Source organism: Saccostrea echinata, unplaced genomic scaffold (genome assembly GCF_033153115.1).
Source record: "Saccostrea echinata isolate AGI-Se365-2 ecotype Australia unplaced genomic scaffold, CSIRO_AGI_Sech_v1 ptg000029l, whole genome shotgun sequence".
Lineage (NCBI taxonomy): Eukaryota > Metazoa > Mollusca > Bivalvia > Ostreida > Ostreidae > Saccostrea > Saccostrea echinata.
Genome location: NW_026889778.1, coordinates 13,103,257 through 13,127,923, shown reverse-complemented (window position 1 = coordinate 13,127,923; position 24,667 = coordinate 13,103,257). Strand labels below are relative to the sequence as shown.

Sequence of the window (24,667 nt, the reverse complement as noted above, 5' to 3'; positions counted from 1 at the left end):
TTTAGTGAATGCGATTGTCTATCATTTTGAGCTGGTTCCGGTTGGGGTACAGTGTGTTTTGTAAACATGACCGCAATGAACGTTTTTGTTATCGGACACTCTTACATCAGAAGACTAAAAGAATATTGTGTTCAAAAGGGGACAGAAAATTTGGGTTTGGATCCAAAAGAATATCATGTCACTTTCAGAGGGAAAGGAGGACTGAAATTGAGTAAATGTGATTCCCGCTGTACCAGTGAAAACTGTCGCTAGTGCTCAGAGTCGCTCTAAAAATAGAAATCCCAAGCGGTAGCCTTGCAATTCGCCACTCGTATAATTATACCCAAAGATAGTTATAACCACGTAATATAGATGTTATTGGTGTTTAAAATGAAACATTTTGAAGCAAAAAAAGTTATAACACTCTGGAACAATTCTGTTTATTCAATATTTACTTCAAAAATCCTGAAAATAAGTGTATGGTCATTTCTTAATTGACATCGCGATCGGCATGTGGGCTTCGTTTATCTTCATCTCTTACGTGAGAAGTTGGACAATTTGACTAATTAAATTAAATATTTAGACAGTTTATAACCTCTTATTGAAAAAAGGCAACAACAGAATCATACGAGGAATTATATTTTGAATCGTCGAGATCGGCATCCAACTTTTATTAGGCAATAGGCAACCGCATAAGAATCGGCATGTATTATGATTTGTAAAGTCGATTTATTGTAAGTAAGACAGTGTTTTAAAAGATAAAATAAGAATAATTATCTTATTTTATTAGCGATAAGTTCATTGTAAGCACGAATAAATTTAAATCTTGATCACACAAGTCTAATGCTAATTCGAAACAAAGTTGTGACGCGAATTTCCTCTATTGTGTTTATAACACTAAAAAGCACTGACTTTTTTCATATAATTTAGGACTACTGGTGATTTTTTCCAAATAAGTGCTTAAGTGTTTATTAAATTAAAATTCTCTGCAATTAATTATGAATTTAAAGCAGTTTTTCATCATATTTTGTGGTTATAGAAGGATTCCCTTCGACTAATTTTCATTAATATATCCCAACTCAGTATCTACATGTATGATAACTGATGATGAATCATTAGATGACCACTTTGTACAAGTATAATAATAACTATCCATCAAAGTTATGTATGTAAGTTGATAATATGTGTTTTGACTGAATTCATTTTACATTTCTAAGTATGGTCATCATGTCTATAGATATCTGGCTTTGTTCAGTTATGATGTAGGCATTGGAGACATTCATTAAACTAAATAAGTAGATACAATGTCAGTGAATTATTGTTAGGGTGGGGATGGGGAGTTTAACCTTCTTTACAGTCAATTATTAAACTTCAGTCTGAAGTTTATGAACCTCAGGGTCCACACTGAATATATAAGCTAAGGAAATATATAACCAGATAATATGTTGTAAAATCAGCTTGCACGTGCACTACAATGCTGGACAAGTCACCCCTAAGACAGCTCTCCTGTAGAACAATTCACATTGACAATCACCTTTGATTCAAAGAACTTGGCCACTGTTTGGACAATTTACCACCTTCTCAGACAACTCGAGCGCTTTGTAGCTATTTTATGCTACACTTAAAGCAAAATAGATTACATCATTTTATTGTGATTCATGGATGACCTCCTTTTCATTCTGAAGTTATATGTCAAGACTACATACTATGAATAATGGATTTGATGAACATTTGATATCCAGACCAATATTGTTTATTTAAAACAGCTTAATTTAACAAAGCGACATTTTGATTGTAAAATTTCTGTTAGAAACATGGTGCTTAAGATGATAATTTATTACAACCAATGTCTTAAAAGTAGAAATCAAAAGCAGGGAAAAAAAGTAAAAGAAAGGGCACAAAAAGAATACAGATACAATAAATAAATTTTCCCTGAAAATGTAAAATGTTAATAATTAAATGGTTCGATGCAGTCTCTTCTCCCATAAATTGTTAAATCTGATGCACTTAATCAAACTGATGATGGGAGTCATTATCCAGTAGTTTAACTGTAGTGTTATTCCTAATTTAATAATTAAATTACTTTTTTTTCACAACATTTGTTTGTATTCTTAGTACCTGTATTTAAGATTACAGGGGTATATTGATTAAAATGAGTTTATCTTTATGAGGTAGTAACATTTTTGAAAATTCTCTCCTCATATCAATCCCTACTTTAGATGAATGCAAGAGTATTTTATATCAGATCGATATTTAAAGATAGAGAATTTTGTCCAATTAGGAATTGAACATCTTGATTAATTAAAGCTTCTTATGTCTTATTTGTCTCAGTTCACCCAGCTGAAAATGAGTACCAGTATACTGAAAGTTGGAAGTAATAGACCTCTGATGATCTATGTCCCTTCCATAGGGATTCTCTAACTCTATGATCTTCATCTGCTTAGCACAAAAGAAACTGGTTATGAATCACCAGCCCTATGTCAGCCCCTTACCTTGAAAAAATTTAAACTGTTGAAAACATCCAAAAGAATATTTTTATTTTAATTCAATAGTAGAAATATTTGTGGAGGTCAGGTGGGTTTGATAGCTCAGTTGGTAAAACTTCTGACTGGAGATTCAGGGGGCCCGGGTTTGAATCCCTGTCTGGTCTGTCAGATTTTTCTCCTTTCCTGTTACATATTTAAGAAAAAAATATATCAAGAAATAGCAGAGCAACAGTTAGTCATACTGATTTGCAAACATCATCAGGTACCACTACCAGTAGTATGGATTCAACTCTGTTCAGATCATGCCCAGGATGGTAGGTGCATATGAAAGATCTCATAGAGGAATATACAGGAAAATTCAGGATTTTTTTTTTTTTGAATATTCTTATCATATTGGGTGCCAAATGTAACAGGTGGTGAAAAATCAAGTTTCAAGAGGGACTCAAACCAGGGTCTTTGGCATACATGTACCGTGGCTCTAACCACTGAGCAAGTGAGACCCCATATATTGACCAACTTTCACACATCTTTTAAACCGAGACATTATTAACATCAGGACTATAAGTGATATTAAATAATATGCAAGCATCCTCAAGTAGGGCAGTTTGAATATATCTCCAGGGTAGAGTTGGAGTGGCAATATTCTTGAAGAATAAAAGCTTTATTCAGGAATATGTCAGAAAAATCTTCTCTCAAACTGAAAAGCAGGGCCATGATAAGTGGTAACAATATGAGAGCATTCTCAGACAATGCAGATTCAATTCTTTTCAAATTATGGCCCATGGGGATTGTAGGGCTACAATAAGGGATCGTTCATCTAATGTGAAGATAGGATATAAAGTAATGAGGTAAAGGATAATTTTAGATCTCTTTTATATGGACAAGTATTTGCTAGGAAGATAACCTATAACCTTAACCTTCCTAGCAAGTGTTTGTTAGGAAGATAACCTTACATCTTGTTTGCAAGTATCCTTATATAATGCAGATTAAAGTTTGCTCAAATCATGACCCCCAGGGATAGACTGGGAGCCCAATAAAGGATCAAAGTTTATATCAGCACTGGTGTATTTTGGAAAGTAGGTCAAAGTTCAAAGGTCTCGAGATCAGTAAACCAGGTATTCTACAAAAGCCATTCTCCCAAGTAATATGTAAGCCTAATATCAAGTCAGCCAGTAACACTTCTCAAGTTCTCTCAGTTCTGAGGCTTATGTATTATTATGGCGTAGGCATCCCAGGTTAAAGTTTTTGGAGCAGATTTCTTTTCAAGTACCTCTATGCCGTATATTGATCAGAGATGCAGGGAAGATGCTTGTAGTATATTTCATTGTACCAGTCAAGTTTCAGATGCTGCAATTTCAGCTGAAGAATGACAAGGTTAATGTTTTTGGAGCAGGCTTAAGTTTTTAAAGCAGGTCTCATTTCCAAGTAACACTAATTTTAAGACCTATATTGACAAAACTTGCATGGATGATACATTTATTGATGCACACTACCAGATGAGCGACTAGGTTAAAGTTTTTGGAGCAGTTTCTTTCTAAAGTGACTTTAAGCCCTATGCTAACCAACTTTGCACTGAAGATACATTTATTGATGCACACTACCAGAGTTGCTTCAGATGCTGAATTTGACCTACATTTTCCAGATGAGTAATTAGGTTAAAGTTTATTTAGCAGGTCCATTACCAAGAAACTATAAGGCCTATCTGAACCTAACTTGCATGGATGATGCATCAAGGGATGAACACCCTCAAACTTCTAGATGACCATTCCCCAGATCTTGTTTTCAAAATGAATTTGGTATGAAATTATTAAAATCAATTTGCTATTGTATGAAATATTTTAATTAATTTTTTTTTTCGTATTTCGATCAACAACCACAGTGTAGAATGTCTGTCTTACTAAGATAAAAGATGGTTGCAATTTTAAAGTTTTCACTCTAAAATACATGCTAATAAATATTTAGATGTTTTAATAGGCTAGGTGGAGCAGAGTTCAGCATTCATAAAACATAAAATGCAATTTAAGAAGATGAGCGAGCAAAATGACGATGGTGTGACAAATACGAAGGTGAAAAATTAAATCTCAATTATAACAAAATTCTCCTTGATATTTCATCAAACATTAACATATACTATATGTAAAATCTCCAAAATTTACAGAAAATCTCACAAAGATTGTAATTATTTGTCTAGAAGTAGCAAACACATACCATAGAGGGCAAAAATGCTGATCATTTCTTCATACTCTAACACAATTTTTTCATATGAGTGGGTCTTCACTCCTTTGTAGCTCACCTGAGCTGAAGGATCAAGTGAGCTTTTCTGATCTAATTAAGAGTGTTTGGTGTTTGTTGTTTAACATCCCTCTTGAGAATTTCTCACTCATATTGAGAAGCCACCACTTGCTGATGGGGGGCTGCAAATTTATACCTATACTAGGCACTCAGGGCCATTGAGCATGGAGGGATCTTTTTCGTGCCAACACCTACTGTGACACAGGACCTCGGTTTATATGGTCTCGTCCGAAGGACTGGTCTCCACATCCCGCAGTGGATTTGAACCCGTGACCCTTATACTGTGACTCTGGAGCAAGCACTCTAACCACTAGGCCATGCGGGCGACCCAGTGTTTGTCGTCTGGTGTCTGTAAACTTTTCACATTTTCGACTTATTCTCCAGAACCACTGGACCAATTTCAACCAAACTTGCCACAAAGCATCCTTGGGTAAAGGATATTCAAGTTTTTTCAGAAGAAGTGCCATGCTTTCTTTCAAGGAGAGATAGTTAAGAATTCATGAAAATTTGGTGCCATTTTTTAAAAAATCTTCTCAAGAACCACTTGGCCAGAAAAGTTGAAACTTATGTGAGAGCTTCATTACAAAGTGTACTAGATTCAAGTTTGTTCATATCATTTGCCCCTCAAGGGTAGGACGGGACCACAACAGGCTAGGGGTCAAAGTTTTACATAGGAATATGTAGGAAATATCTAAGAAATCTTCTTAAGAACAGCAAAGCCATGATAAGTCATATTAATATACTGTAGACTCAAGTTTATTCATATCATGACCCTCAAGGGTAGGGCGGGGCCACAACAGGGGGTCAAAGTTTTACATAGAATATATAGAAAATATCTAAAGAAGTCTTCTCAAGAACAGCAAAGCCATGATCAGTCATATTAATATAGAAGCATCCTCAGGTAGTGTAGATTCAAGTCTGTTCATATCATGCCCCGTGGGGGTAGGGTGGGGCCACAACAGGGTGTCAAAGTTTTACATAGGAAGATACAGGAAATATCTTTATAAAATCATCTCTCACGATCTGCAAAGCCATTGTTAGTCATATTAATACAGAAGCATTCTCAGGTAGTGTAGATTCACATTTGTTTTGAACATTTTCAGCTCCTTCTTTTGTACCCCAAAACCTATTTCATCCAGATTTCAATGGGTGAAGGGGTACAAAAATAGTGAATTTCAGTGTCCCTGCTCTGGGGGGAGGAGGGGGGGGGGCAAAATTAGTGCTATCTTTAAAAATTATCCTTTTTCACTCCCAGACAGCAAGCAGTCAAACTGTTGGCATAATTGTAATAAGCATTGAGCCCCTACTAAAATTTTCAATTTCTTGGCCCCTAGATCAGGAGTTCTATTGTTTGGGCAGGGCTCTATAGATATTGAAAATGCGTAAATTCCCTAAATGTTTTCTCTGCCCCTTAGAGAATCAGTGGAAGCTCAGAACTGGTACAAAAATTGTTTATGACCTGAGGGTGTGTCATGACCTTGACCAAGTGCCATTCCTGCAAGTTCAAGGTCACTGGCAGAAAAAGCATAAAATTCTTGTTTAGACTATAACTTTGGACTGGCAAATCATTAGAAGCTCATACATTGTACACAGATTAGTTATGACCTGAGTGTGTGCCATAACCTTGACCCAAGCTCATTGTGGCAAATTCTAGGTCACTGGTATAAAAAAGTATAAAATTCATGACAGATCTATAATTAATTTGATTAATTTATAATAATTAACAGAGAAATATTTAATGTCCATATTTCAATAGAAGATTACTTATGATCAGAAGATGTGTTTCTTTTTATAATCAAGTTTTTTAGCAAGTTCAAGGTCACATTTACAAACTTATAATTGTATACTTGTATTATACTGTATTTCCGAGAATTATTCGGAGTCCATTAAGTCAAATGTCATGCATGATTTAAGGATATAGGCAACGTGCCTTACCTACTGATAATTTTTCAAGATGTTCTTAATATAAGATTATAGTGCCATCAGATGTTCGTAGACAAAAAATTAGCATGTATTACCAAGGGTCTTGAAAAGATATCAATTGATGAAAATTCTTGTATAATTTAAAGAAAAATATACAAAAATTACTAAACATATATTCTATATGTTTTGTTTATCCAAACTTGTTTTAGAAGAAGTACAACAGCATATATAGATATTAAATTGTAGCACACCGTTCCTTCAAGTGTTGGAACTCTTCAACTCCAGGGAAAAAGACAATGAAGTTCGAACTACGTTGCTTATGTCCTTAAATTAATTGCCACAATTTGTCACAAGTTGTAGCGTGGTGGTTAACGTGTTAGTCTTAATAAAAAAAAAATTAAATTGGTGTCCCAGCAGTTATTTCAACGTTGAACCAACGTACGTTGCTCTTCAACGTTGAATTTTGGTTGCATATTAAAGTTGAGGCAATGTTGAGACCTCAACCATTGTTTCAACGTCAAATATCAACGTGGAATAGACGTTGAAAATGGCTTGAACTTAGGTTGATTTATGGTTGACTTTGCTTGCAGATGAAAGTTGAGGCAATTTTACTCAGAACCAGATTCGAGCCAGATTGTTGTAATAATTATAATGCACGACAGCCTGATTTTGATGTATTAAGTTGAGAGAAATGCACGGAAATTGTAGGGCACCTTAACAAATAGCTTGCAGCCACAACCGTTAGCATTATTTACGAGTAAATAATTTTAAAACCAGAAAAAAAGATGGGCGTATTTGGCGTGTGATCTGCAGGAACATTTATTGTTTAAATGCCTACGATTTGGTCGGCTGACCACAGCTGGACATACTTTACAAAGTTAAGCACATGGGAAAATGTTACATTTAGTTTGAAATACTTTGTCAAATTTAATATTTAAGTCCGCTTATCTTAATAATTACTACATATATATCTTAGTAACGCTTCACATAAATAATAAAATGGAATTACAAGTACATGTGTATATTAAAGTTAGTATCAGTAGGTTGGAAGAATTACTGTCGCTCTCGGTGCAACAGAACCAGAATTTATCTATTTGAAAATAAATCAGTACATGAATTTAAACGGATAAAAAAAAATGATTGATTGTACTTCAAAAAAGATATTAACGCTCCGTGTGGGGATCGAACCAAAATTTTTCTCTTTTTCATTGCACTGGACGGATAACGCATACTACTGAGCTATCACCGCTATAGCAACTATACGGGTTTTCTAAAACGAGGACCGCATTTATATGTTGGATTTTTTTTTAAACAAATGCTTGTTAGTTTCTTTGAATTAAAATGCACTCAAATAACGTTTCAAAATCATGGAGAGATAACCCAGAGATAACAAGTTTTTAGGGAAAAATGTTTAAAAATGTAGCATTTTGTATCAAATGACGCATCTAGTTAATTTTCAAGTTCTTTTTTAGCAAATCAAAATACAATATCGGGAAAATATTCCCCTTTCCCTATTTTGCAGGAATCCGATACATCAAAAGAATGCTAAAATTTCATGTGACAGATAAATGGAATTTTCACTTTCAAGTACGCCCAGATTCCTGCGGAATGCCAGCCAAAAGCGCCCTCGTTCTTTGATAACAGAATAAATAAAATAAAAATCCTGAATACTTGTGGTTGTAACAGGAATCAGATTCTTAGGCACCATATATACATGTACCTGAAACAGGTGCATTTTATTAAGGACCCAAGTATTGGTAAAAGGTACCCGGTATATTGGTTCGGACCATGATATCGGCACGGATAGCTCAGTTGGTAGAATGCCCTGACTATTGATGCAAGGGTTTGGGGTTCAATTACCAGTCCAGTCATACCTTTTCTGTTACATAATTTGGTGCCTTTGATCATCTCTGGAGTTGCAGGTGAAAGTCCTGCAAGAGGCAATAAGAATTTGGGTTGTGTCTTCCAGGACGAAGACAATGTAAGGAGGAAGGAATGTAGTGGTTTGTGGATAGCTCAGTTGGTAGAATACTTATTCATCCTATTGATAAAGCTGAAGAATTTAATACTTATTTTGTAAACATCTCACATATAATCTTCCTGAACACGGACCCGGTCCACCAATTAATTGCTTTGATGGTTTTGAAATAACTGAACAGGGTGTTCTTGATCAACTAGAAATCTTGGATACCTCAAAACCACCAGGGCCAGACGGATTATCTCCAAGAATCCTATAAGAAATACGATTCTCAATTTATAAACCACTAACAAGATTCTTCAATATGTCACTCAGTAATAAATGTCTACCTTATATATGGAAACAAGCACATGTTTCTCCAATCTTTAAAAACAAAGGAACCCCCGAAAATACTAACAATTATAGGCCTATATATTTGCTAGCTATGTCTGCAAAGTATGAGGCGCCGTTTTGGTATGTATTGCCATTTAGTGATATCACCTATTCAAATGGGTGATATCACCTATACGAATAGGTGATATCACCTATTCGAATAAGTGATATCACTCATTCAAATTGAATAGGTGATATCACTTATTTGAATAGGTGATATCACTTATTTCAATAGGTGATATCACCTATTGGAAATGAATAGGTTATATCACCTATTCGTGCTGAATAGGTGATATCACCTATTCGAATAAGTGATATCACCTATTCAAATAAGTGATATCACCTATTCGAATAGGTAATACAGTACAATTCGTTTTTTATCATACCGGTTTTATATCATACTTTTTTTTTTTTTAGATATTTGAAACACAAAACCATTTCTTAATAATTCATTTTAAATTCAGAAGCTGAATAGATGATATCACTTATTCAAATAGGTGATATCACCAACTGAATAGGTGATATCACCTATTCCAATAGGCAATATCACTTTTTGGCAGTTAATACCAAAACGGCGCCTCATAGCAAAGTTATGGTAAAATACTTTTCAAGTATATGTTTAATTATATAAAAGACTACGAATTATTATCAAAAAACCAATATGGGATTCAACCTGGTGACTCTACTGTAAATCAACTAGTTGAAATATATGATAAAATCATTTCAAATCTTGATAAAGGCCGGGAAGTTAGATTTATATTCTGTGATACATGTATTTCAAAGGCCTTTGACAGGGTTTGGCATAAAGGACTTATCTTTAAACTTGAGAAAAATAGGCTTCCAAAGTAATATTTTGGGCTGGATTAAAGATTTTCTTACTGACAGGCAACAAAAAGTAAATATTGAAGGTTTTTCATCAACATTTAGAGACGTCACCATATACAGGTGAAGGGCTTCAAATTTTGACCTTTACTCGGCACTCAGGGCCATTGAGCAGTGAGGGATCTTTATCGTGCCAACGCCTGCCGTGACACGGGGCCTCGGTTTTTAACGTTTCATCCGAAGGACCCGCAACTTTCACTTCAAAGTGCCGAGCGCATGGCGAAGGAACAGTTGCTACCCATTTTTTATCGACTTGGGTCTGTCGCGGCCGAGATTCGAACTCACGACCTCCCGATCACGGAGCGAGCGCTCTACCGACTGAGCTACCGTGAACGGTGACTGATCACTATAGGGCGCCCGCAGAGCGGGGCCCTAGTAACCATATCTCTGCTATTTACGAAAAAACTTGTAACAGATTAAATATTTTGAGATTATTAAAGCACACACTTCATAGAAATTCCTTAATACGATATATCTTGCTTTCATTAAACCGGTCCTAGAATACGCATATGTGGTATTGGATAACTGGTCTCAGGAAAATACAGAATTGTTAGAAAAGGTCCAAGTAGAAGCTGCAAGAAATATTACTGGTCTAAGGGTAAATTCTTCAAGATCAATTCTATACGCTGAACTCTTTTGGGAGCCATTACATCAGAAAAGAATAAATCATAAACTAATATTATTTAATTACATTTTCAACAGTGAAATACTTTGATTTATTTATTGAATAAAAGTGATATTCTCTCACAGTGTGAAAAGATACCAAAATGATATTCTCTCACAGTGTGAAAGGATATCGAAGTAAGTAAAAAATAATTTCTGGCCTGTCATAACATAGAAATAGTAACTAAGCATCTTGATAGAGCTAAAACTGCAAATTTCTTCCCAAATATGTTGCTGAAATCCATGCTATATAATGTTTTCAATCACACAACTGCTAAGCTATGACGTCTCAACCTCTCAACTATGACGTCAAGCCTATGACGCTGTGTTAAGAAAAGATAGAGGCAAAGGGAAAACCAAAGAAAATGTAATAAACAGAAAATTCAATGTTTTGTAGATGAATATGGAATTTATTTCACTCGTGAGACAGGATTTTTTGATATTTTCACTCGTGCTTCGCACTCGTGAAAATATCAAAAAATCCTGTCCCACTCGTGAAATAAATTCCATATTCATCTACAAAACATTGAATATCCTCTATTTATTACATTTTCAACAGTGAAATACTGTGATTTATTCATTGAATAAAAGTGATATTCTCTCGCATTGTGAAAGGATACCAAAGTGGTATTCTCTCACAGTGTGAAAGGATATCAAAGTAAGTAAAATATAATTTCTGGTCTGTAATAAGATTGAAATGGTAACTAAACCATCTTGACAGAGACTAAAACTGCCAATTTCTTCCCAAATATGTTGCTAAAATCCAAGTTACAATGTCTTGTCATCTTACAACTGCTAAGCCATGACGTCTCAACTGCTCAACTATGACGTCACACAATTACGTTGTGTTAAGAAAAGACAGAGGCAAAGGGAAAATCAAAGAAAATGTAATAAATAGAAAATTCAATGTTTTTTAGTTGGATATGGAATTTATTTCACTCGTGAGACAGGATTTTTTGATATTTTCACTCGTGCTTCGCACTCGTGAAAATATCAAAAAATCCTGTCCCACTCGTGAAATAAATTCCATATCCAACTACAAAACATTGAATATCCTCTATTTATAAAATTGTCCACGGTATTGCCCCATATTTATCTTAGCTATTTATTACAGCCTTTCCAACCAGCGCATCATTCTTACAGATTGAGATCAGACAGAAGTAATCTTTCTCTATCCATAATGTAGAACTGTATCTTACTACAAGTTTTATTCCTTCAACTATAAAACTGTGGAAGAATCTTAGCTCTGATGTAAAAATGTCACCTTCTTTATTAATTTTTCAGTCAAAAATAAAAATTAAACGACCATTTAGCAGTTGTAAATATTTTAACAATGGTAACAGAAAAGAGAATATACTTCACTGTCAATTTCGCAATAAAGCTAATAACCTTAATGCACACTTAAACAATCATTATATAATAGCTGATGCATCTTGTCCTAGGTGTGATTACCATAATGAGCACTATTTTATTAATTGTCCAGCATATAGCATACAAAGAATAAACTAATAAAAGACCTACAACCTGAGCTAGGTGTACCGTATGAGCTAAAGATTTTTTTACATGGGTGTTCGGAGTTTTCGTATCAAAGGAACATCCACATACAAATTATGTACAAGAATATATCCCTCCTCGTAAGCCAGGGGTCCTGAGTCAATACGTTGCCATTGGACGGCAACGTGTTGACTCAGGACCCCTGGCTTGCGAGGATGGAATATATATGGTTAACAAAACGTTTTTAAATACATTTCATTTTAATATATTCTTTTCACTATATGTTATTAATACAATTCTGTCATCAAATTCCACTTTTTACTGGTTTTACAGGCGACAAATATGTTAGTTCTGATAAATTCTGAAATCGCCATTTTGAAGAGCGACTCAAATCACTGATGCTCATAACTAATTCAAAATAATTATTTTCCCGAATATTTTCATGTAGAATTATTAAACTACACTTACATTATCTATTTCAAATCAATGCGGCATCAAATTTCACTTTTTACTGGTTTTACAGGCGATAAATAAGTCAGTCTTGATAAATTCTGAAATCGCCATTTTGAAGAGCGACTCAAATCACTGATGCTCATAACTAATTCAAAATAATTATTTTCCCGAATATTTTCATGTAGAATTTAAACTACACTTAGATAATCTATTTCAAATCAATGCGGCATCAAATTCCACTTTTTACTGGTTTTACAGGCGATAAATAAGTCAGTCTTGATAAATTCTGAAATCGCCATTTTGAAGAGCGACTCAAATCACTGATGCTCATAACTAATTCAAAATAATTATTTTTCCGAATATTTTCATGTAGAATAGTTAAACTACACTTAGATTATCTATTTCAAATGAAACCGGCATCAAATTTCACTTTTTACTGGTTTTACAGGCGATAAATAAGTCAGTTCTGATAAATTCTGAAATCGCCATTTTGAAGAGCGACTCAAATCACTGATGCTCATAACTAATTCAAAATAATTATTTTTCCGAATATTTTCATGTAGAATAGTTAAACTACACTTAGATTATCTATTTCAAATGAAACCGGCATCAAATTCCACTTTTTACTGGTTTTACAGGCGATAAATATGTTAGTTCTGATAAATTCTGAAATCGCCATTTTGAAGAGCGACTCAAATCACTGATGCTCATAACTAATTCAAAATAATTATTTTTCCGAATATTTTCAGGTAGAATAGTTAAACTACACTTAGATTATCTATTTCAAATGAAACCGGCATCAAATTTCACTTTTTACTGGTTTTACAGGCGATAAATATGTTAGTTCTGATAAATTCTGAAATCGCCATTTTGAAGAGCGACTCAAATCACTGATGCTCATAACTAATTCAAAATAATTATTTTCCCGAATATTTTCATGTAGAATTATTAAACTACACTTACATTATCTATTTCAAATCAATGCGGCATCAAATTTCACTTTTTACTGGTTTTACAGGCGATAAATAAGTCAGTCTTGATAAATTCTGAAATCGCCATTTTGAAGAGCGACTCAAATCACTGATGCTCATAACTAATTCAAAATAATTATTTTTCCGAATATTTTCATGTAGAATTATTAAACTACACTTACATTATCTATTTCAAATCAATGCGGCATCAAATTCCACTTTTTACTGGTTTTACAGGCGATAAATAAGTCAGTCTGGATAAATTCTGAAATCGCCATTTTGAAGAGCGACTCAAATCACTGATGCTCATAACTAATTCAAAATAATTATTTTCCCGAATATTTTCATGTAGAATAGTTAAACTACACTTAGATTATCTATTTCAAATGAAACCGGCATCAAATTCCACTTTTTACTGGTTTTACAGGCGATAAATATGTTAGTTCTGATAAATTCTGAAATCGCCATTTTGAAGAGCGACTCAAATCACTGATGTTCATGACTAATTCAAAATAATTATTTTCCCCAAATATTTCTATCTAGAATTATTAAACTACACTTCGATTTTCTTTTTGAAGCTAAACCTGCATCCATTTTAATTTCCTTAAGTTGGTACAGACCGTGAACTAGTAGCTTCTGATGGATTTCTGACGAGCGACAGAAATCACCGATGCTCATAATTTATTCATAATAATTATTATTCGAATTTTTTTCTCTAGAATTATTAAACTAACCTTTTATCATCTACTCTTTGTCATAACTGCATCCAATTTTTTAAGTTGTTAGAGATGGAAATATAATTCTGGTAGGTTATGAAACCCCCTTTTGAAGAGCGACCGAATAACTAAATAAATTTAAAAAAACGTTTTCCGATTTTTTCCCTAGAAATATTGAACTACACTCAGATAATCTACTTTAAATCAAAACTGCATCCCGTTTTACTATTTAATGTTGTAACAGAAGGCATACTAGTCGGTTCGTTTAAAACAATTGAACATGAAACCGTAATTTTGAAGAGCGACTGGAATCACCGACGGTCTTGATTTGTTTAAGATAATGTTTCTTCAATTCTTCATATTCAGATTTATTAAACTCAAAATTTATATCAGCTACATAAAATTAAAACCACATCCATTTTTTTTTTTCACTTTTTCTTATCATTTCGCCGGACAAGTGGCCAACCACCCTAAACGTATTTAAAATTATTATGTCGTCATTATTTATTTGTTCAGAATTATTTTCCCGTCATTTAATTTATCTGTTAAATAAAAAATAGGTCGAAATGAGATAAGAATTATCACTTTATATTCTGGTGAAATACAGGTATTTATGGTTCATTGAAGACAAAATATAAGTGTATATAATGACACACTTATTGGATAAAAACACACTTCACACCTTTGGTAAAAATTGACCACGGGGAGCTGTGTTTGTGAGTTATTAACATACAGGTAATTGTTGACACCTGTCTAAGAAAACACCCTGGGCATGGTTCACACCTGTTGAAACAAATGACTGAGAGATTGTTAACCGTAGCATGTTCCCCCCCCCCTTCTTTTCCTTTTAAATATATATTCAATTTACAAAATTTTTAATTAAATTTGAAGTCGTTTATTTTCTTTTAGAAAATAAATAGATTTTAGAAATCTCAAACATCATTTATTAATCCTATACGAAGAAAATTCAATATTAAGTTTTAAATAACATATATAATTGTTTTGCATACTTTTAGGATTAAAATAAATAAATAAAACACTAAAAGCCAAGACTGCGGATACTATTACCGTGGATTTAAAACCAGTAGAGCACCGCTTTGATTTGAAGCGACTAAAATCCCCAGGCATGCGCAGAGGCCAGTGATTTGAGTCGCTCTTTTCCCTATATATTCTATTAAGAGCGACCCTGAGCACTAGCGACAGAAATCACGGTTACACCGCTCCGAGTTTCTGTGTTTTGACACTGTCCCGGATGTTGTGTTTTTACAAATCGGCGAGAATGATATTTCCACTTCCACGAATAGCAGAAAATTAGCCATGGATATTATTTCCGTTGCACAATATCTTCGTGACGGAGTAGGTGTGAAATTAATTATTATAGGTCAATTAATTCGCCGTATGCAGTTCGCATCATGCAGAAATTTCAATGCCACAGTGGTTGAAATCAATTTACATGTGAAACAGATGAGCGACCCCCTATGTGGTATTCATTATTGGGGACATAGAGGGTTCTGGAATGACCTGCAATACCTAGGACCAGATGGTGTCCATCTGCTCTGTACCCCTACTGAGGACCAGCCTATGAGGAAATATCGCCGCAGTGTCAGGAATGCGGTGATCCTGCTTTCTAAATTACTAAGGCCAGTATAATTTTTGCCTTGCATATTGTTCATTATTTTATGAGCACTAAAGTATTTCTATGTCACAATTTTTACAACAAACATACACGATAATATTGTGTTGGAATGAGTCATGCTCTCAATGTGACATTTGAAGATCAAGAGTTAAATATCAATTGTGCCTAATTAAAAGACAGATACCTCAGTTTGCACACAAAAGGCAGGTATGATAGGTAGTCGAATATATAATGATGAAGTATGACACATGTTTTAATTTTTGTTGTTGTTATTGCCCTGTAAAACCAGTTAGATATTTCTTGATGCCTTCTAGGTCAGAATCAGAGAATTACACATACTATTCATAAAATGATCTGAGTTCATTATGTAATTAGGAGTCAGTGTATCTCTTTTATTTACATGTTGGGGCAGTTTTAGTAAAACCCGATAAATATTTAGTCTCATGTCAACAGGTGTTTAGGAGTCAGTGTGTTGGTGGTATTTACATGTCCGTGTGGGTCAGAGTTTACCCATTTATTTTGTTTGAATAAAGTCAACATGTAATTAGGAGTCTAAGCTACTCTGTTATTTACAGGTTTGTGTGGGTCGGAGTTACCCATATATTTATTGATTAATGTAACATGTAATTAGGAGTCTGAGTTACTCTGTTATTTACATGTTTGTGTGGGTCGGAGTTACCCATATATTTTTTGATTAATGTAACATGTAATTAGGAGTCTGAGTTACTCTGTTATTTACATGTTTGTGTGGGTCGGAGTTACCCATATATTTCTTGATTAATGTAACATGTAATTAGGAGTCTGAGTTACTCTGTTATTTACATGTTTGTGTGGGTCGGAGTTACCCATATAGTTTTTGATTAATGTAACATGTAATTAGGAGTCTGAGTTACTCTGTTATTTACATGTTTGTGTGGGTCGGAGTTACCCATATATTTTTTGATTATGTAACATGTAGTTAGGAGTCTGAGTTACTCTGTTATTTACATGTTTGTGTGGGTTAGAGTTCCCCAGATATTTTGGGGTCAGATTTCTTTACATAATTTTATTTACTTTAATTTAAATATGTAATTAGGAGTCAGAGTTACTCTATTATTTACATAGTTTTGGTTATAGGAGTTATTCAATTCAGGGATTTTGTGGGGAGTTAAACTATAGACATTTGGTAAAAGATTTTCATCATATATAGAGTACAGCTGTTAGCTAGGTACTCAGATGTTGTCAATTAGACTCTCTGTCATTGTGCCATAATGTGTCTAACCTGTATTGGATAACTATTTTGTCTTCACTTAGGAATCAGTATTCCCCATTCTATTAAAAAAATTGCAAGTTCACAATCTCACAGCTGGCATTCATATACTTGAAATATGTATTGCCATTATCGTTGTGAGATGAACCTAAATCTGTAGAGTTTTGTTTTTTAATAATTATCTCTTCTTCAGAAGCAATGCCACCAAAGAAAAGAAGCAAAAAAGGGGAACTCACAGCAGATGAGCAGCCCAATTCCTCCAGCACAGGGAGAAAGCGAAAGCGAGGGACTCCCACTCAACAGACAGAGAATGTGATGCCGAGTGCTCTGCCAACCATTGACTACACACTACTGGCAAAACACATATTAACTGAACAACAGAAATTAACATCCAGTGAGAATGGACTTGCTGAGGCAACCGTGAGCCAACATGGGGAGGCATCCACATCGGTTATCCAAAACAAGGAGCCACAGTCCAGCAGTGAGCTAGTTAACCCTGCAGCAACTACGAGTGTTACAGATGGTACCCCACAAGCTAGTGCCATGGTCCCAGCCTCTGCACTTGGTGCACTTCTGGACAATGTTTTTACAGGTGAGCCAGCAGGCAGTAATTCTGACACTAATCCACAAATTCAATTAACAGATTGCGTGCCTCTTGGGGCTACAGTTTCATCCAAATTAAAACTTAAAATTTGGAATAATGAATTTGTTGACCTGAAACTTCTTTTACCCAACTCAAATGAAGAGCCCCTTTCAATTATGGTAAAAGCTGGTAAAATTGAACTGCAGCAAACATCATCAAATAAAAATCCAATAACAATCCATCAATGGACAGATGCATTTTTGATATTTAGTACCATATATCTACAGAAGTTCCCTCAGGAGGCAAGCAATCTGTTGAAATATATGTTTACTATTCGTGACATAAGCAAGCTCCATGGTGAGCAAGCATGGAGGACTTATGATGAGTCTTTTAGGAAAATTAGGGAGACATCCCTCTTACCATGGGAAAAAGTAGTAACAGAGTTACGGTTAAAGGCAGCCTCTGTGGGAATTAGGTCTCCTAACAAATTGCAAGGGAGTAGTGGCAAACGACAGCCTTTTCGTCCCAAATACTGCTTTGCGTATAACAAAGGGCAAAAGTGTAACTCCCACCCATGTAGATTTTCCCATACCTGCCAAGACTGCCATGGTCCCCACCCCCGAGTTCAATGTACAGGCATACGGTCCAACTCATCCTCCTCAATTAGAAATGGCAGTAGCCCTTCCAACTCCAGTAAACCCAGTACAACTCAAAAGTGAGTTAGAAGGTTATGAAAAAGAAAAACTGAATTTTCTAGTTTCAGGGTTCACATTTGGTTTCCGTTTAGGGTGTGTCAAGACCCCTTCCATTCACCCTCCTCATAATCACAAATCAACCTATGAACACCCAGATATTGTAGATGACTATATTAATGCAGGTTTAAGTAGGCAAAGAATTTCAGGCCCATTTACACATCCACCCCTACCACTTTTTAAAACTTCTCCATTGGGGGTTGTCCCTAAATCTGAACCAAATAAATACCGAATCATTCATGATCTTTCTTTTCCAGCCCAGGATTCAGTCAATTCAAATATTCCTAAAGAATGTTCTGAAGTTCATTATGATTCAGTTGACACTGTTGTAGCACTGGTACGTCAGTTTGGTAAAGGTTCTCTTATGGCTAAATCAGATATTAAAGATGCCTTTCGAATTATACCAGTACATCCGTCTGATTATCATCTTTTGGGTTTCACATGGCAAGGTCAATTTTATTATGAGCGTTGTCTGCCAATGGGGGCAAGCAGTTCTTGTCAAATATTTGAGCAGTTAAGTACAGCTCTTCAATGGGTAATGTTAAACAAACTGAAGGCTTCAGGCATGTCTCATATTTTGGATGATTTCTTTTTCATTGGGCCTCCCAACTCACAGAAATGCAAACATGATTTGAACAACTTTTTGTCGTTATGTGGAAGAATTAACATTCCAATGAATATGGAAAAAACTTTCGGGCCAGTGACATGCATTACTATTTATGGTATTGAGGTAGATTCCATTGATATGGTGAGCCGCCTTCCACTTGACAAACTCGAGAAATGTAGAAATTTAGTGCGTCAGTTTAGAAACAGGAAGAAGGTTGCATTACGGGAACTTCAATCATTAATTGGAGTGTTAAACTTTGCATGTTTGGTAGTGGTTCCTGGTAGGGCTTTTTTGCGTCGTTTAATTGATTTGACAATAGGGATTGTGAAACCTCATTACCTTATCCGTTTTAATAAGGAGGTAAGAGCAGATTTGGCAATGTGGCTGCACTTCCTAGAAAATTTTAATGGAAAATCAGTTCTTTTTCCAGAGGAATGGGAATCATCAGATATCACCCGATTATTTACAGATGCTTCTGGTTTATTAGGGTTTGCTGCTGTGTTTGGATGTAAATGGTTTGCAGCTGAATGGACAGAGTCTCTTTTTCCCATGCAAATTGCAGTGAAGGAGTTGTTTCCAATTGTATTAGCTCTAGAAATTTGGGGGTCAGAAATGGCAAATAGAAAAATTCTTTTTATGTCAGACAATATGGCTGTGGTGGAGGTGATAAATAAACAGTCCAGTAAAGAGAAAAATCTTATGCATCTTCTTCGCCGTTTGGTATTGGTTTGTCTTTCAAATAATATCTTCTTTAAAGCTAAGCATATTCCAGGCAAATACAATGTGGTAGCTGACAGTTTGTCACGTTTGCAATTTCAGAAAGCACGGGAGGTAGCACCATACTTAGAACAACAGGCAACTGTCATTCCGGCACACCTATTACAGATTTGACCTCTTCAACTCGTTCAGTCCTTGTGGCAGCTTTATCACCTCCTGCACGATATGCTTATAGACATTCTTGGCAACTTTTCCTCAATTACAGAAAAGATCCAGTATCTCTACCATTGCCTATTACAGACATTTGTAACTTCATTGGTTTTCTTTTTGAGAAACAATACAGTTCTAGCAGCATTGCCTCACATATATCGGCATTAGGTTATGTTCACAAAATTACCAATTTGCCAGATCCAACTCAAACTTTTATTGTGCGCAAACTACTGAAAGGTTGTCACAAGCTACTACCCGCTCAGGATGCTAGATTGCCAATAACGAAAAATATCATGCACAAAATTTTGGCTGCACTAGTCTTTACTGTTCCACAAGCTTTAAATCAGGTTCTTTTGCAAGCCCTTTTCCTTTTATGTTTTAATGCATTTCTGCGTTTAGGGGAAGTTATCTCAAAAACTCTAGCAGATAAGGACAAAGTTCTGCAAATACAAGACATTACATTCAGTGGAGAAAAATGCAGTCCTTCAGCAGTTCAAATTGTTCTTAGGCACCATAAATCTCAACAGAAAAATGAGCCCATCATTATATCTATTCAAGCCAACCCTAGTTCACAATTTTGTCCAGTGCATAATCTTTATAAGTATAAATCATTATTTCCACATGTGTCAGGCCCCTTCTTCCAGTTTGTCAATGGCACTCCAGTCACATATTCTTAAGTCAGTAGTGAACTTTCAAAAGCAATAGCATTTGCAGGTCTGGATCCCAAACGTTATAAGGGGCACAGTTTTCGAATAGGTGCAGCAACGCATGCTGCACAGTTAGGGTATTCTGAGACTTTCATTCAACATTTAGGCAGATGGAACTCGAATGTTTTGCACAGATATATTAGAATTAAATCTTTTCAGTTGTAATAAAATATAGGATTCCCTCCTCCCTCCCCCCTTTTTTCTATATCAGTCCATCCCAGGGCAGGTCAGTGTCTAACTGCTGCTACTACTGGTTACGTGTAAAGTTTGCAGGTCAGTGTTTAACAGCTGCTATTAAGTTCTTTGCAGGCCAGTGTTTAACTGCTGCTATTGAGTTAGGTTGCAGGTCAGTGTGTAACTGCTGCTTAAATTTTATTTAAGAGATATTGCAAGTATTAAGGAGGGATGTCTCTCTCTTTTGATCTCAGTACCTGGCTTATAGGGTGTATATATGTAGATGTAGTTACATTTCCACAGTACAGGTCAGTGTTTAACTGCTGTATTGTTAAGTTGTTTTAATTATTTGTCATTGCGAAATGATTCTTTTCATTATTTGTATATGTAAACTGTTAGGTGCATGTTGACAATCATTTTCTTTTTGAATTAATATAACCACTGCCTGCTGGTTACATCCACCGGATGACTTTCAAGTTTATATGTATTTCATATGCACAATCTTTCTGTGTAAAGCAATTCTTGCAGAAACAGATGCCAGGTCAGTGTTTAACTGCTGGTATAGCTTAATGTGCATTTTCATCATGTATAAACCAGGGAAATATTGTTTACAATGTAATTTTGTGCGCAACCTCACCTTGAATGGCACAATGCGATTGCCAATTATGTTCGGCAATCACATTTGGTGGCATATTTATTTTTGATGTGCCATCTTTTTGCTGTATACTTACTGTTTTTTATATTTTTTGCAAATATTGTTTATCGGTAAATTTAGGGGATCAGCATATTGATATGTATTGTGTGAATACCTTTTGGTCTGATCCCCTATCATGTTTATGTATATATATTTCTTATTTTCGTCATTTTTAATAAATGACATATTTCATCTCAACATTGGTGTTGATTTCATTGATTATAACTCAGCAAAAACAGAGCTGCGGTGAGTTTGTGCAGCATGAGGAAACATAAAACAACAATTATGTAAATAATTTCATTTATGTGTTGAATGCTGTTTAGTTCTCTATTGTTTAAATGTAAGTAAGTAAATATTGTATTTTGTATTGTTTTAAATCTCAATATCTTGATTTTTCTTCATCGGCTTGAATTCTCCCATGCCTTGCAGGTGTCAGGTGCACGTTATGCAATTTTCCCCATTTCTTCAGAGTGCATTTTGTATTCTCTTAAGAAATAATCACTGCTAATAATCACTGCTACTTGTCAGTACATATACTTAAACCTGGTACGTACATACCTGTCGCCCGCGTGGCACAGTGATCAGAGCGTCTGCTCTAGAGCCGCGGAGTAAGGAGTTGATCCTTACGTCGCGGGTTCGAATCCCACTGTGGGACGTGGAGACCGGTCCTTCGGATGAGACCGTATAAACCGAGGTCCCGTGTCGCAGTAGGTGCTGGCACGAAAAAGATCCCTCACTGCTCAATGGCCGTAAGTGCCGAGTATAGGACAAAAATTTGCAGCTCTCCACCGGCAAGTGGTGGCGTCTCCATATGAGTGAAAAATTCTCGAGAGGGACGCTAAACAACATACAAACAAACAAACAAACGTACATACCTAATATTTGTCTTAAGCGATAACCCCCAAATCACATACATGTAAGCACACAAAACTAAAAAAAATACTTTGGCAGGTATAAGAAGTGGTACAAGTCAATTTCTTTGCCCCAAAACTGGTTAAATGATATAACATTGCGTTTATATTCTACGAAAAATTCTTTACATCTGTTTTAAATATTGTGCTTTATTTCAAAGGTGACGCGTTTGCAGTGACTGGTATTCATGCTAAACCTGCAGATGCCGTTTCTGAAATTGGTCACCTGGAGACTGTGTACTACGACGTCTATAATCACTGGAGGACACCGGTAATTCTCTAAATTAATCACTAATACGCAGATACTGATGGGGGATTTCACTGTTATCTTTCAGAATATAAAATACTGATGGGGGATTTCACTGTTATCTTTCAGAATATAATGGTGATGGGGGGATTTCACTGTTATCTTTTAGAATATAATAGTGATGGGGGATTTCACTGTTATCTTTCAGAATATAATGGTGATGGGGGATTTCAATGCTGACTGTTCCTATGCCTCTGAGGAGGAACTCTCCAGTAAGGCGTTCTACACAGACCCCCTGTTCCAGTGGCTGATTGATTGGGACGTCGACACCACAACCTCTACTACAGATTGTGCCTATGACAGGTCTGGTTTTTAAATATTTTTTGAATTAAAAGAAATATTGTATATTGTTGTGTCTTTTTGAAGATTAGGTCATTTTTATTTGTTAGTTGTTAAAAATGTTTATTTCGGTTCAGACGAAGTGTTTTCAAACTTATCTGAATTTATGTTGTTTATTTATATGATTGTATGGTCTATTTTGTGTTTTCTCGCATTAAAAGCTACTACTCTTCTGACACACAACAGAAATCGCATTATCTGAGATGTAATTCTATCTCAATCAGTACTTAAAAACGTCCATATATAATATCATGATACATGTACATCTACATGTATTCGTGATCTAGATTATCCTTTATAAAATACATAATTATTTAAAATTTCAGCGGTCCCTTTTAGCCCAAAATGATTCATAAACTTAAGATAAAGTTTTAGCAACAATTCATGAATTTAAACCGCTAAGACAATTATTACATTTAGAAGACTACAGGTCATTGCTTAAACGACCGCCTATGTGAGATCATGCCTTTGAAAAGTCTATACATGTATATAACAATCATTGCCAAAATGATACCATTTAAGAAAGCAGACTTGTGAAATTAAGAATTCTAACCCAATCTATCGGAGGTTCTGAGTATACGACATTGCAAATTAGAAAAATTGCATTATGACTTTGGAATGCATATGTACTTTCAAAACACGACCTGCCACAAAGAAGAATACTTATTTTCATATTTATACTAACCAGACCAGAAGTAATAAATGCGCGGCAAACACTCATAATTTTACATTTATGATAGAGGTCCTTTAAAATCTAGTATAACTATTTCTGAAAAAATATCTAATCTCTTTGTGGTAGGTCGTGTTTTGTAAGCACATTTTACACCATATTTGCATCGATTTTTTTTTTTAGAATCGTAGTATCAGGTAGCAGAATGGTGACTTCTGTAATTCCGGCCACAGCGGAAGTCTATCGCTTTGATCAGGCATTCAGTCTCAGCTATGACCGTGTAAGTGTATATCACAAATTCATATTTGCTTTAATTATGCGATAATGTGTACCGGATAGTTTCTAATTGGTTCAATGAACCCGCATCTTGTGTATTGATTTTCATGCAGCATCAGTTGGATTCATTTTTTTAAATGCTGTTTAGTTTACGCCTTAACAATGAGTAAGTCTTTTGTCTTGAAGACTCAGCAGAATGTTTCATAGATGTCAGTGATAAATAAATCGTGGCTTATTATCATTTGTTTTACAGGCCTACGATCTCAGTGACCACTATCCCGTGGAAGTTAGACTGAGTTGGTAAATGTAAAAGTTCTCAATCAATAAATTCAATAGATATAACTTACAGTTTTTCATGGCTCGAACAAAGGTGTCTGAAAGTCATTTGGTAAGAGTTTTTGGAAGCCAAAAATTTATAAACATTTGAGAACAACGCAATATCACTGTTTCTTACATATAAAAACGTTAAAACCTACCAGCCAGTAACTGCAATCTGCAGTTGTCAGTGGCCTGAAAATTTGGTTAAATGACCAGCTGCAGAAAGCTATAGATGCATGCATTCATAATGCATATTTGTCGCACACTATCACAAAAATAGAGTTATACCTCCATATACCTTTAACTGT

At 35.1% G+C, this 24,667-nt stretch overlaps 3 protein-coding genes across 3 annotated transcripts in view; all 3 read left to right on the top strand.

The window, feature by feature from the left end:
* The window catches only part of LOC133195613 (deoxyribonuclease-1-like), a 34,669-nt gene extending 10,286 nt beyond the window's left edge, over positions 1-24,383 (top strand). Inside the window, exons 6-9 of the mRNA XM_061331501.1 lie at positions 22,611-22,720; positions 22,905-23,059; positions 23,949-24,045; positions 24,295-24,383. Coding sequence (XP_061187485.1) covers positions 22,611-22,720; positions 22,905-23,059; positions 23,949-24,045; positions 24,295-24,345 — 413 coding nt within the window. The 3' untranslated portion in view covers positions 24,346-24,383. The remainder of the gene's footprint in view (positions 1-22,610; positions 22,721-22,904; positions 23,060-23,948; positions 24,046-24,294) is intronic.
* LOC133195614 (uncharacterized) lies at positions 67-16,674 on the top strand. Its single transcript, XM_061331502.1, has 2 exons — positions 67-215; positions 15,418-16,674. Exons 1-2 carry the CDS (start codon positions 67-69, stop codon positions 15,857-15,859), a joined length of 591 nt encoding a protein of 196 aa, XP_061187486.1. The 3' UTR covers positions 15,860-16,674.
* LOC133195612 (uncharacterized) lies at positions 16,843-21,736 on the top strand. The gene has a single exon (XM_061331500.1). The coding sequence runs from the start codon at positions 17,293-17,295 to the stop codon at positions 18,394-18,396; it is 1,104 nt and encodes a 367-aa protein (XP_061187484.1). The 5' UTR covers positions 16,843-17,292; the 3' UTR covers positions 18,397-21,736.
* Positions 24,384-24,667: the final 284 nt, after the last annotated feature.